This window comes from Parasteatoda tepidariorum, chromosome 1 (genome assembly GCF_043381705.1).
Source record: "Parasteatoda tepidariorum isolate YZ-2023 chromosome 1, CAS_Ptep_4.0, whole genome shotgun sequence".
NCBI classification, from domain to species: Eukaryota; Metazoa; Arthropoda; class Arachnida; order Araneae; family Theridiidae; genus Parasteatoda; species Parasteatoda tepidariorum.
In genome coordinates this window covers 12,319,038-12,332,467 of record NC_092204.1, presented here as the reverse complement: position 1 = coordinate 12,332,467, position 13,430 = coordinate 12,319,038, and the positions used below count along the sequence as shown (strand labels likewise).

General features: G+C 26.7%; 1 protein-coding gene across 2 annotated transcripts in view; it reads right to left on the bottom strand.

The window, feature by feature from the left end:
• The window catches only part of LOC107445444 (motor neuron and pancreas homeobox 1), a 69,477-nt gene extending 57,093 nt beyond the window's left edge, over positions 1–12,384 (bottom strand). The window contains exon 1 of one of the 2 annotated variants that reach the window (XM_016059834.3): positions 11,564–12,384. In XM_016059834.3, the coding sequence (XP_015915320.2) occupies positions 11,564–11,942 (379 nt within the window). In that variant the 5' untranslated portion in view covers positions 11,943–12,384. Of the gene's footprint in view, positions 1–11,551 lie in introns of both variants that reach the window. The other variant, XM_016059833.3, reaches the window with a different exon arrangement.
• Between the last annotated feature and the right edge of the window lie 1,046 nt (positions 12,385–13,430).

The window sequence follows — 13,430 nt, the reverse complement described above, 5'->3', positions numbered from 1 at the left end:
ATATATATACGGATTTTAATTTGAATAACTTCATCAACTAAATAAAGCATTATATAAATATTTTAATATTTTAAAACATTTTTTATGCAATATTTAATAAATTATGGGTGGTTCTAACGAAACACCACGCGTATATGGCATGTAAGAATTGTAGATAAATAATTTAAGAAATATGCAAATGTAATAAAATTATTTTTAAAAAAATTTTCTTTAAATCCATAAAATATTTTAAAAGATAATTCTATAATAATAATGAATTTTACTAATAACAATTTTGTTTTTTATTTTAGAAGTAATCAAAGAATCAATTTCGTAATTAAAATTTGTTCAATACAAACTTGTTTTTTCGTATCAAATATTTTTTTTCGATTATCATTCAAATTTAGCTTTTCAAATCAATTTTACGCTTAAATATAAATTAATATTCATCAAATGTCACATACTAAGCAATTTTAGTGTTTCAATTGAGCTATTTTTTATTTATGGGAGCCACTCGGTGAGCGAAATTATAAGCAAAAATGAGTAAATTCCATTATCTTATCAGGTTTTATTTAAATTCATTTTGCTTATAGAACGTATAGTAAAAATCAATTTTACGAATGATAATTTTGTTGCTAATCGAATGAAAGATATAGCGTGATTATTGTATAAAATTAGCAATTTTGTCTGCTATGATTTAAACTTAGTTTTAACAAATCTTAACCCAAATATATCATAACCAAATGTTACTTATTAAGCTCAAGTGTTTCTTGCTTTTAATAAGCAATGATCTAGCATTTCTAATAAGCTGATACTTTTCATTTTTACAAATTACTCGTTTAAGGAATTAAAGTAATTATACCGAATCAAAGTCCAATTTTCATTTGATTACATAGAAATTATATATAATTACTTGTAATAATAGGTTGCATATTACAAAGCCCGAAAGATTGAATTATTTGCAAATTGAGCTTTTAAATTTCTATCTTTTCCGTAATAGTGATTTCAAAATAAATCATCATCATCATTTAAAAGTTTGATTTCATGATAAAGATACCTATTAAGTTTTAAAGACGCATATTTGTTTCATTTTTGGAGAATTTGTTGACATAATTAAAGAGATCGTTTGACACGATAATGAGAAAAATTTAATGCTGTACATAATTGCAATTCTAAGATTAAAATATAATTACCATGTCCTAAAATAATGCTTTTATATCGAGCATATTAAAAGTACTTTCATAATAAAAATATTTTTCGGAGTTCTTTCACTAAGAAAATTCTCTTAATAGAATGCTTTAAAATTGCAGAAAATGTTTAATTTTATACCTCTTCAATGAAAATCATTAAAAATCAATGAACAGTTTTGAAATTTGCATAATGCAACGTTTAAATAACTTTTCCATTATTAAAAGTTCAATTCACGAACGTTTTTTATTTTCACAAAACTGTGGTTTTTCATAATTATCATATTTGGAGTTGACTGAATATAGATAAAACTTAATCTAGCAGTCATATAATATCATATTTCTTAAAAAGAAAAATTACTTTGAATGACTGTTGCGAAAAAAATCGCCTTAAAATAGCAAACTGTTCCCAATAAAGCATTGCTTTATGGAACAGTACTTATGAAAAACTGTTTTAAAGTGCAGAAAATTCTATAAACATGGTCATAATGGAAAAAAATAAGTGACGTAGCTTCCATATCTTGAACAAAATATTAATATAAAGCAGAAGAAAAAAACTTAGTCGCAAATTAAAATTAATTAAAAATACGGTAACGGCAACTAAATTTACCCATTTCTTAAATAATATTTCGTAAATAGAAATTAATTCGATCACATATGATGTATTAAAATACGATAACGGCAACTAAATTTACCCATTTCCTAAATCATATTTCGTAAATAAAAATTATTTCGATCACATATGATGTATTAAAATACGATAACGGCAACTAAATTTACCTATTTCCTAAATCATATTTCGTAAATCGAAATTAATTCGATCACATATGGTGTATTAAAATGCGATAACGGCAACTAAATTTACCCATTTCTTAAATCATATTTGGTAAAAAGAAATTATTTCGAACACATATGATGTATCAAACTCTTTTCAAATAAAAATTATTCTTTTAGTTGAAAACCCATTATCAGTTGTGGAGTTTTCTAATTTTTATTAAAACATAATTTATCAAACCTTTATTTATATTTTAATTACTAAAGAATTAATCCAAAGTCTAACCATTGTTTAATTTATGCTACATAATATTGGATTAATTTTATGTCTAAAGTGAAAAAATAAAAAAAAAACTTCCATTTCTGCACAAATCAAGTACAGAAATGGACATACTATAGTTTCGGTTCTCTAGACAAAAACTTTCCACAGTGTCTAAAAACTAAATGACATTAAAAAGGTAAAGAAATAAACACGTGCTAAGTGGTTTAACCAATCAGGGCAGAGGAATAAGCATGGAAAAAATAGGAGATAGGAAGCGTGTGTGGGGGAGTTAATAGATTTCTATACATAGGGAAAGGGTGGTATACTAGAAAGAATAATTAACTAAATTATTAAAATTTTTCAAAATATGGAGTAATTCCCAGAAATCAAGTTCGGTAAATGAAGAGCAGTGCTGAATGATTTTAGCAGAAGGAACTATGATTCGAAACTCAAATATGTAGGGCGATGGAAAATAGTTTAATATCCGAAATTTCGAAGTATCTTTCATATACTTTAAGTCGATGTTTAAGGGTACGTTTAGTTTTTCCAACATACTGACTAGACCACACTGACCAGAAATTCCGTAAACGCCCCAGCTATTAATATCAGCAATAGGGTCGTTAAGTTTGAGGGAAATTTAGTTTTTTCACAGTAGTAAATACGACTTTTAACTCAAATTTAGTGAAAATCTTAGCAATTTGTGGACTGATTTTGGGATAATAGGTTAAAGCAATCAAATAGTTAAAATTCGAATTAAAAGCTTTGTTGGATTGCATCATTAATTTTCTATAAATGGTGTCAGTAATATTAAAAGGAAATTTACTGTCAACAGTGTAAGCTTTAAGGTAAATGAACTCTTCATTGGTGATATAACAATTAGAACAAATTTTAAAAGCACGGTAAACAGGTGTTCGTAAAGCACCTATCGTTTGGTTAGGGAGAATTAATGAAAGATTATGAGGGGGGGGGGATTATAATGAGAAGAAATTTTAGAATTTCGGTAAACAAATATTCTTAAGGCCGCCATCTTTTGGTTAAGGGGATGGAATAAAATATCATGAGGAGGAAAGTGTGGTCTATCGCCTATTGAGCAATACTCCTTTAAAATTCTAAAGAACATAAAAGATATGTTAAAAACCAGGATATTAAACGATCTTGCACTGCCTTACTTAGTATTATTATAATTCCAATTATTATAATTCTAATTATTATAATTCTAATTATTACAATTATTAATAATTCTAGTCATTATAATTATTATAATTCTAATTATTACAATTATTAATAATTCTAGTTATTCTAATTATTATAATTCTAATTATTGTAAGAATAACTATTATAAATATATTCTTATTATTATAATAATTATAATTCCAATTACTAAAATTATTATAATTCCAATTACTAAAATTATTATAATTCCAATTACTAAAATTATTATAATTATTATAATTCCGATTATTATAATTATTATAATTCCGATTATTATAATTATTATAATCCCTATATTATAATTATTATAATTCCGATTATTATAATTATTATTATAATTCCGATTATTATAATTATTATAATTCCGATTATTATAATTATTATAATTCCAATTATTATAATCCTATTCCTTATTAATTCTAATCATAGGTTTGAGTTTTTTCTACTAAAATTATTCAACACTATTTTTCATCTGCCGAACTTGATTTCTAGGAATCACTATATATTATGAAAAATCCTACAAATTTAGTTATGATCCTTCTACCCTTTCTCTATGTATTGAAATATATTTCAATTGAATCTATTAACCCTTGGAGTTTCTGTCAAGCCCACTCACTTCTATTTCTCATCACCCTTTTTTGTATTAATTTGAACAAACTTGTTCTTCTATCTAGACTAGTTAAACCTCTTTACACGTGTTTATCTCTTTACTTCTCTAATGCCATATGAAGTGCCCTAGTAGACGCTGATGAGGGTTCTTGTTTAGAGAACTGAAACTATAGTATATCTATTTCGGTACTTGATTTGTGCTTCGTTCAAGTCTTAGTCTACGTAGCACAAAGTACACCCCATTCTTTTGGATGTCAATCCTGTGTCTTATTTATGTTTCATGTGTCCTTTTTCTAATTCTGAGTCATTCATTTGTTGCCGATCAGAGAAATACTTTTTCTTGAAAATGTTAAAAGTTTCACATGAATTTCCTTTACAACATGAGCTTTGAAAGATACTTTGTAGGAAAATATGTGATTATGAGATAATATGATGAAGAAACTAATTGAAAAGGAACTCAATATGTAGCCGTTCGAAACACAAAATTCTCAGAATTACTTTCCTAAAAACTTTAACTCTTTCAATAATGTTTTGTAATAGTGCTTAAATACACTATATTACATTCTAAAAAGGTTATGAAAACCTAGCAATAAAGGTATAAGGTTTCGCATAAGGAAATATCATTTTTCAAAAATTGATGTCTTATCTAACTCTTTTTTTTCTTACTACACAATTAAAATTCAGGAATGACAATACATTTTACTAAAGATATATGTTTCAAAAAGAAACATATGGAGCAATTTCAAATATTCCGTGCGCAGATAATGAACCGGAAGCTTTTTAGTAGCAAGCACTTTTTTTGATTATGTCATGCTTCTCACCATAATTTGTTGTGCAAAAAATTTAAGTTATTAAATTGGATATAGCTTATAAAAATCTAATAAGCTAATATATAGCTTATTAGATTTTTATTTTAATTCAAGGAGAGTTAATTTTATTTAGCTTTATGAATTCATGTTCTTAAAAATATCACGTCTACCTGGTTACAAATTTGGTAAGACGCATGGTAAATCTGATATTATTTACAAATTATGCTTTTAAAAATTTACTTTGATATGTAGATACTATTACAATTACGATAACAAACACTGTAACTTTTATATAATTTGACCAAAAAAAGAAAAATATATAATTTAAAAATTTAAATTATGTTTCACTTACTAAAATATACATATTAAAGAGTAATTTTCATCATAGGAAAACTATTCTTCATTTTGAAATTTTGCCTTTATCATCTGAAAATTTTACGTTTCCTCATTAAATTTTTTTTTCTATTTTATTTAACTTTATAATTCTGCTATGCGTTTATATATATATATATATATATATATATTANTATATATATATACATATATATATATATATATATATATATATATATGCTGTGTGTTGTAGAAAATCTGCTTGAAAAAGATGAAAAAGACCCGGTTTTGCAACTAAGGAAACACAAATGACTTAGAATTAAGCGAAAATGGCCCTCATAATAAAGATGTTATTACTAAATTTTATCTGTGTTTTTCCAATGTCTTATGGCAGGGGGATTATAATCCAATATTTTATCATTTTTCTTTTATATGTTTTATGATAAAGGATCTAATCCCATAAATTTTCTTTTATGTTTTATTGTAAGACTATTAATCCTATGTTTTATTATTGCCTTTCTTGCGTTTTGTTAAATTATTTAATGAATACATGTGAGTACATCAAGAAATAAACATAGCCAATTTTAAAACTAATTACAATTTTACTACTTCTAATTAAAATGTTCTACTTTAAAACATCTTGTCGTACTGCTTTGAAATTTTTTCAAAATGTGAGTCTTTTGACCATTAAATTATTTAATGAATACATGTGAGTACATCAAGAAATAAATATAGCCAATTTTAAAACTAATTACAATTTTACTACTTTTAATTAAAATGTTCTACTTTAAAACATCTTGGCGTATTGCTTTGAAATTTTTTCAAAATGTGAGTCTTTTGACCATTAAATTGTTTAACCTTTTGAGGAATTTGATATACTTTGCTTATGTTTCAATTAATGGGCTATGTTTATTCATTTCTTAATATTAAAAAAATTTTATAATGCAAATTTTAAAAATAGAAACTATGCTTTTTTTTTATTCTGCTAATAAAATTGAAAAATATAGCATAAATATAAATGACAGTATTTTCTTTTTAATCTTAAGAGACGAATTTTACTCATTTCGAGTAAACATAGCCCACCAACAAAATAAAACAGCCCCCATCAATAATCTTTATTATAATTTCTAATCAAAATCAGTTCGCAAAACGATCTAGGCCTCCCAAAAAATTTTATCAACTTCGTACAAAGAAAAGATATTAGGAAGGCATATTTTTAATTAAAAGATTATTAAAAAATGTTTAATAATCTTGTTTACTCATTAACTATTTAAAAGAAATACACTTTATAATCTCATAATAAGGCTAATTTTTTTAAAACTAAAAATAACATTGATTCATAATTGAGTTAAAATTGATTCGAATCAAAAACCAATTCCATTCAGAGAACTTATTAATTTAATGCTTAAATGACATGTTTCTAAAATGAAATGTTTTAATAATAACAAGTGTCTTAAAAATATCATTAACCTAATTCCTTTCAAAAATCATTGGTATCCAAATTCAGGTGTCAAATTTTTTTAGTAGTTAATGTGAATTTTAATGATGTAACAATAATGAATGCATTTTAAAACCAAGTTCCTCAATATTTATCCAAAGTAGTTTAATTATTTTTTGCTAAATAAAAATTTTAATAACAATAATTCCTAAGTGTAATAACAATTACAATGAAAATAATTGCTAATATTCATTGCCCTTAAATATTAATTGTTATTGAAATTTTATTTCGCTTAATATGGAATTAAAGAGAAAATGGAAATAATAGTTAATTCTTGTCTTATAATTTTTACAGCAAGTAAATTACTAATACTAATACAAATACTAATATAAGTATTACTAATGCATGCTATTATAATCCCTCAAGATACAGTGCTGGTCAATACAATCTAATTTGAGATCTTTTTTTTTTTCTTTTTTTCTNTTTTTTTTTTACTGGCACTAGCAAATCTTGCTGAGGTCAATTACGCAACAAAGAAATGTTACGTTTGCAAAGAAAAAAAAAGGAAAAGAAAAATAAATTTTGGCAATACAACTACAAATATAGGAACTTCTTGCTCTTACGAAAAAAAATTGGGAAAAGAAAATTAAAAAATGTTTTTATTTTATCTTTACTATAACTTTAAACATCAATAAAACGATTAGTTCAACAAAGTTGAAAAACACATTAGCTTATAGTTAAACACTTTTGCCATGTACAGAACAGTTTAAGAAACCCAACTTAATAAACTATTACCATCAGAATTTCCTATTTTCCCATGAGACTCAACAGTAGTTGGAGAACTCAACGAACGCCTTACCGTGAAAACTGTAACTACTTTCTCTGCCTGAAATGTACCGTTGCAGGAAAAACGCATTGACAGAAACATTTTTCTTTTAAAACGGTCTTATTTTAATGCTCACTTTTTGATTCGATAATTTTGATTATCTTTAATTATAATTCATGCTTGAATTTAAATGTTGTCCATAACTTTAATTTGTTGATTTAGAAAAAAGCAAAATAATCTGGGATCATTTTTCCCCTTATTTGTACTTAAACAAATTCTTTAAAATTATCGTTTGACGTTCAAATATTAATTATTTATTTAAGCTACGCAAACTTGTATTGTGAATAATTCTTCAAAAGCAGGAATTTTAAGGTAGACAAAAATTAAAATAAACAATTAAATTATCTATTAATTAGGTACGAAATTAGTAAAGCAAAATAATACTATTATTTTCACGGAGAAAACAAGGCTGAAAATAGTAGTCTATTTGTATGTATGGTCATTTTCAATTCCAAATAAAAAAAAAATTATGCTCATTTTTAGTTTAATTATATGACTCTAAAGGCATGTTAATTATATGACTTAAATATATTTTAAGGGAATTACGTAATAAAATGCATGTATACATTATGCGAAAGATAATTCTTAGTTTTATTAGTGACTTTATTTGTAAAATTCAAAAAATTCACAAATTATTTTCTGCTCTTTTTATCTCTTTTTTAATTTTTATTACCCACCCTAAGAAACAAAATTTTACTGAATAAATTAAGGTATGCAAGTTGAAGTACTGTTGTTGAAGAAGTAAGTTGAAGTAAATCAGATAAGTTTAAAACATATATTGAGAATGAAAACAAGATTGAGAGAGGAAGTAATAATTAAATTGTGTAGCAATAGTTGTAATTAATTTTTGTAATCAAGTTATTTCTATTCTATTTGCATTTTTTAAAATTAAATTACAGTATTTACTTAAAAATTGATTCTTTTTTTTTCTTTTTGGTAAATTTTATGATGAAACAATCTTTCACATTTATCTAAATATATTTTATTCACATTTAGCTAAATATATCATAATTTTAAGATTAATAATTATATAAATAATTTACATAAATAATTTATATAAATATGCTCTACTTTTTTTTTGTGTAATTTGTAACAAATTGCATTTGTAATAACCAAATTTAATATAAAACATTATTAATGAACTGTTTCGAAAATAAAATATTATGTGTAAATTAAAATGTTCAAGTTAATTTTTTTCCAGTAAAAAGACACGGTTTACATAACGTTTGACGTTGCGTGATATTTGTGTACGTAAAATAGATAGAAATAATTGCATTTCCAAGTTCTATGATTTTTTAAACGAATGTAATCATTGTGTTGTTACATAAAAAATATCGTTAATAAAAAAAGTTTGAAGTTTCACAACGAAAAAAAAATCTGTGACTAAATCAAATATTAATTATTTAATAATTTTATAAACAAAAGAAAAATGTACATTAATATTGCACTAATCACCTTGATAAATTTTCAGCTTTTCCAGGTCACTGAATTAGCCATATTATTGGTACCTTAATGCAGTTAATCTTGCACCACAGTTTCTAACTTAGTTTCATTACTTGTATATGAATAACTAGTGTTGTTCATTACAAACACACATCGCTTTACTTGTGTTTTTTAACTATGCATATTAAATAATTTTAGAGTATGGCTTCAACTTTTTCCTCTTTTAAATTATTGCAAATCAAACTCAGGAGACGTTTCCTATTTTATAAATCAGAATCATTTTTGTTTAGTTTTTTACTTTTTCAATTTGCAATAAAATATGCCAGTTGTATTTTTTCTGCTCTACAAAATCACTGTATATATATACATTGGAAACAGTACTTAATACTTATAATATTTCACTATGACTCTATTTTTGCCACTCATATGAATAATTCATATCATTCAACTGAAACTTTTAAAGTAAGCAATTAACTTTTTACTTATTTATGTAAGTAAATAAATATCAAACTTTTGATATTTTAAAAAGAAATTTTTCCAAAGATTGCATATAACCGTGTGAAATAAGTTTTTTTTGGCAAAGAAAATAACTAACTATCTAATATATTCTTTCGTTTTTCTTATTAACTTATATCACCGAAAATCAAACAAGAATTTAATAAAGTATTTTAAAATGCTTATTAGCAGTTTTTTCATTTCAACCAAATGAGTATTGTCATAAAAAGATTTATAGTAATCTGAATTAAATATCTAATTCGTTACTAAAACAATGTTATTCATTTGTAAAATTTATTTCTGTAATATATTATTGATCATTGTTTCTGGTTAATATATTATTGATCATCTAAAGCAATGCCTCAAACAAATTCCGAATTCAGCCAAAATATCATGAAATAAATTCGAATGGTCTATAAACGATCTATCACAGATTTTTATGGCATAAAAAAATATTTTAATGCTCTCGTGTGTGATCAATGTAAAAAGGGTGCCGCAATCAGAGTCAAAGGTGATATTTAGCTTTAAACATCTTCAATTGTACTTTACATCATTTCGTTTTATTTTTTGAGTTTTCATATCTTTAAAATGAATACTTATAATATGGTACACTTGAAATTACATTCCGATATATTTATTATTTTATTATTTAATTTTCTATTTATTTGACTGGCCGAAAAATTCTCCAAGCATTCTGGTCACCAAATATACGTTTTAGTTGCGAGATTGAGAGGAATAGTTGGGAAAGTTTACTTTAAATGGCATTTCACTGCAAAACTAATTTTGGTTTAAATTTTTAAATAAATTTGACGCATTTAATAAGAAATGATTAATTGAACGCCATACTTAAAAATTAGTTATATCATATAAAATAACTCGAAACGTTTTTAATTAAATATTTTCAATAGCACTTATTATTCTCTTTCCATCTCTTAGATATGAACAATTCAAAACATACATACCAATGTAAATTTTTGAAAAAAAATATTTTATTCAATTATTAAAAAATAATAAATTAGTTTCTCTTTAATTTCGCTAAAATATAAAAATTCTGCAAAAAATTTTTTTAAAAATTAAGTTGTTATGAAGAACAATATGAAATTTATTATGATTATTTTAAGTGTCGTTATCTTACAACTTTACTCCACTGAGTTCATAAAATAAAGGGGTGACACAACAATACTCATTTGAATAGTCAAAACTTCGCTAAGCATTTTGACCTCTAAATAGTTTGTTATAAAAGTGCAGTCTTAAGAGAAGATTTAAAAATTCAGTTTCATTACATTTCATCTAAAATGTTCATTTACAAAAATTATGAAAACAGTCTAGATTTAAATTTCTAAATCTGTTTGCTGTTCATTGCAAAAATGATGCAACTCCCTACCATTATTTTATATATTGTCTTATTAACTATAATTTATTTAAACACATCATTCAATATAAAAGGGAAACAACTCCAGAAATTGTATTTAAATTCTATTGATAACACTGAATGAAATGAAAACTTGAATTTGTCTATCCTCACATAAATCTGAAAAAACTTGGCATTTTAAAATTCATTAACAAGAAGATTTTTTACTTTTGGAAAGAACGATCCATATTTTAATAGAACGCGTGTAGGAAGAAACCTGACATAAATTAAAAGTTATGCTCACAAAAAAAAAAAAAAATCTTTTTTTAAATATACTTTGACTAAAACAAGTGCCGAAACGCTTCCTGTTTACTTTTTCAGCATTGCTTTCTATTTTGTTTACTTTTTAAGCATTTTAAGCAACAGCGAAAATAAATATTTGAATTTTAGAGAAATCAATTCAATTTTAAGCCATACTATCGGTATCTTGAACCATACCCGGGTTCGAATTTGTTACAAAATTAATAAATTAAATAGAACCATGTGTTATGTGGAACCATGTTTCCTTTTGAAATGAACCATAATATCACGCTATCAAGTTTAAGAAGCACGACAATAGGGTTCAAATTAGAAATTCTCACCATATTAAAGTTGCAATAACGATAATATGGTTTAACAGAAAAGAAGATGAACTATTTAAGACATAAAGCTATGTAAAATATAAAATAACCTTAAATTAAGTAATGAATGTATAGTAAAGTGGCTGCACTTACATAAGTACTCACCTGGCGCTTCACCAGACCTAGGATAAAACATGCCCGTGCGTGCCAGCCACTCAAAATGTCCAGATTTAAGTCCAGCGGCGGCCGCGGCTTGCTCCGCCAGTGGCTGGTGAAACGCGCTGGTCATAACAGGAAAAGCTGCAGAGGGTGGATGTAACTGACCATGATGCGGATGATGATACTGATACAGAGGATGAGGTGAAAATACAGGCAAAGCGGCCAGTGGCAGTCCGGCCAGTCCAACGGGTGGCCTCGGTGATGCGGCCACAGGGCAGCGGTCGCATGAAGAGTCGGTCACCGGCGAACTCCGAGCCAGCAGGGCCTCGATGCAGAACGATTTGTTCGACTCGGCGGCGGTCTTGGCGCCGGCCATGGGCGGCATTAATCCGCGATCAGCTCCGTCGTCACAAGAAGAGGAGAGCAGGGCACATAGCGATTGCAGTTTAATCTCTTTTTCCCTGCCGAGGTGTGGGAAAGGGGACTGCGGTGATTGTGCACCGCCCCTTTTCTCCCCGTGGCCCCGCCCCGCCCAGCGGCCCTATCTCTGCCTCTGTTAATGTGTCAGAAAACAGCGGCCCGAATGGCTTCCCAGCGCCCGCTGGTCGATCCATTATGTGTTGACAGAGACTGAAATTGCTATCATCTCTTCGCCCTCCCCCCCATCTCTGATCTCTCCTTTGCAGTGGGGGGAAAGGGGGTTAAGAAAGGGCTCCTTCGTCTTCCTATTGTGTGTAGGAGGATGTAAAAAGAAAAATCTTTTGGAAAAGGCGCCCCGATTAAGTCAGCCCGATGTACTCATTATCGTACTTTTAGCTCAACTTAGTGGTTCATTACCGAAGCATTTCGCGCGAGCCCCAGGCTCCGCTAAAAAATTATCATCCTGATAAGCGATGTTTTAGTTTTATCGTACAGAAAGAGAGAGAGACGGTTACGGTTAGATAGAGGGGTGGGTGGCAAAGAAAAGTACCGTTTATTATTCTATTTTTGCTAATTGCGTAAGCGGACATTGTAATAATCTAATCAAAATTCATTACTACTTTTAGAGGCTAATTAATAAATCTCCCTTTTTTTTTTTTTAGGAGAGGAGAAAAATCGTTCATGATTTAATAATTTTATTTTTAATTTCTAATTGAGTCTTCGAGAATTGAATTTTTAATTCGCTTTTTTTTGCGACTTTTAATATGTTTATCATTTTTTTTTTTTTTTTTACGATCTATTTCTTTTATTGAAAAATTTTTCCATTTTGTATCTTTTTCGTATCGAAGAAACGTAATGCCGTATAAAATTTGTATCAAAAACTTCGTCTGAAAACTCTGTATTCAGATTATTGTTTTTAAACTATAAACAAAGTTAATTGAAATTATATACGTTAAAAATGAAATGAAAGTAAAGGTTTACAATTCAATTTCAAATTTCAGATAGAAAAATTTTGTAATAAATAAAGATGTTAATCTTAGGTATATGGTAGAAAAATTTTGTTGTGATAAGAATTTTTTTAAAAAAAACTCTGAAATAAGTTTTTTGATAATTATTTTTGGAGCTACTGCAGATAATTTTACGATACTAAGGGAAGTTTCGATTTCTTTTAAAGCTTCTGTCTGAATTACTTTGTAATGAAACTGAGAATTGGTTTTTAGACTTAACAAAATTTTAAGCAGATATCCGTTTTTCGTAGATTTAAAATATTTTCGAGCATCACAAAACATCAAGCGGAAAATCGTACTTCACATATTTATATACTTCTTACATATTTATTTGCAGGTTAATATATTTTTATAGACTTTTCAAAACTTAAGCGACAGCTAATCAATATATTTTTCAGACATCACAAAACATCAAGTTGGAAATTTTACTTCACATATTTATATTT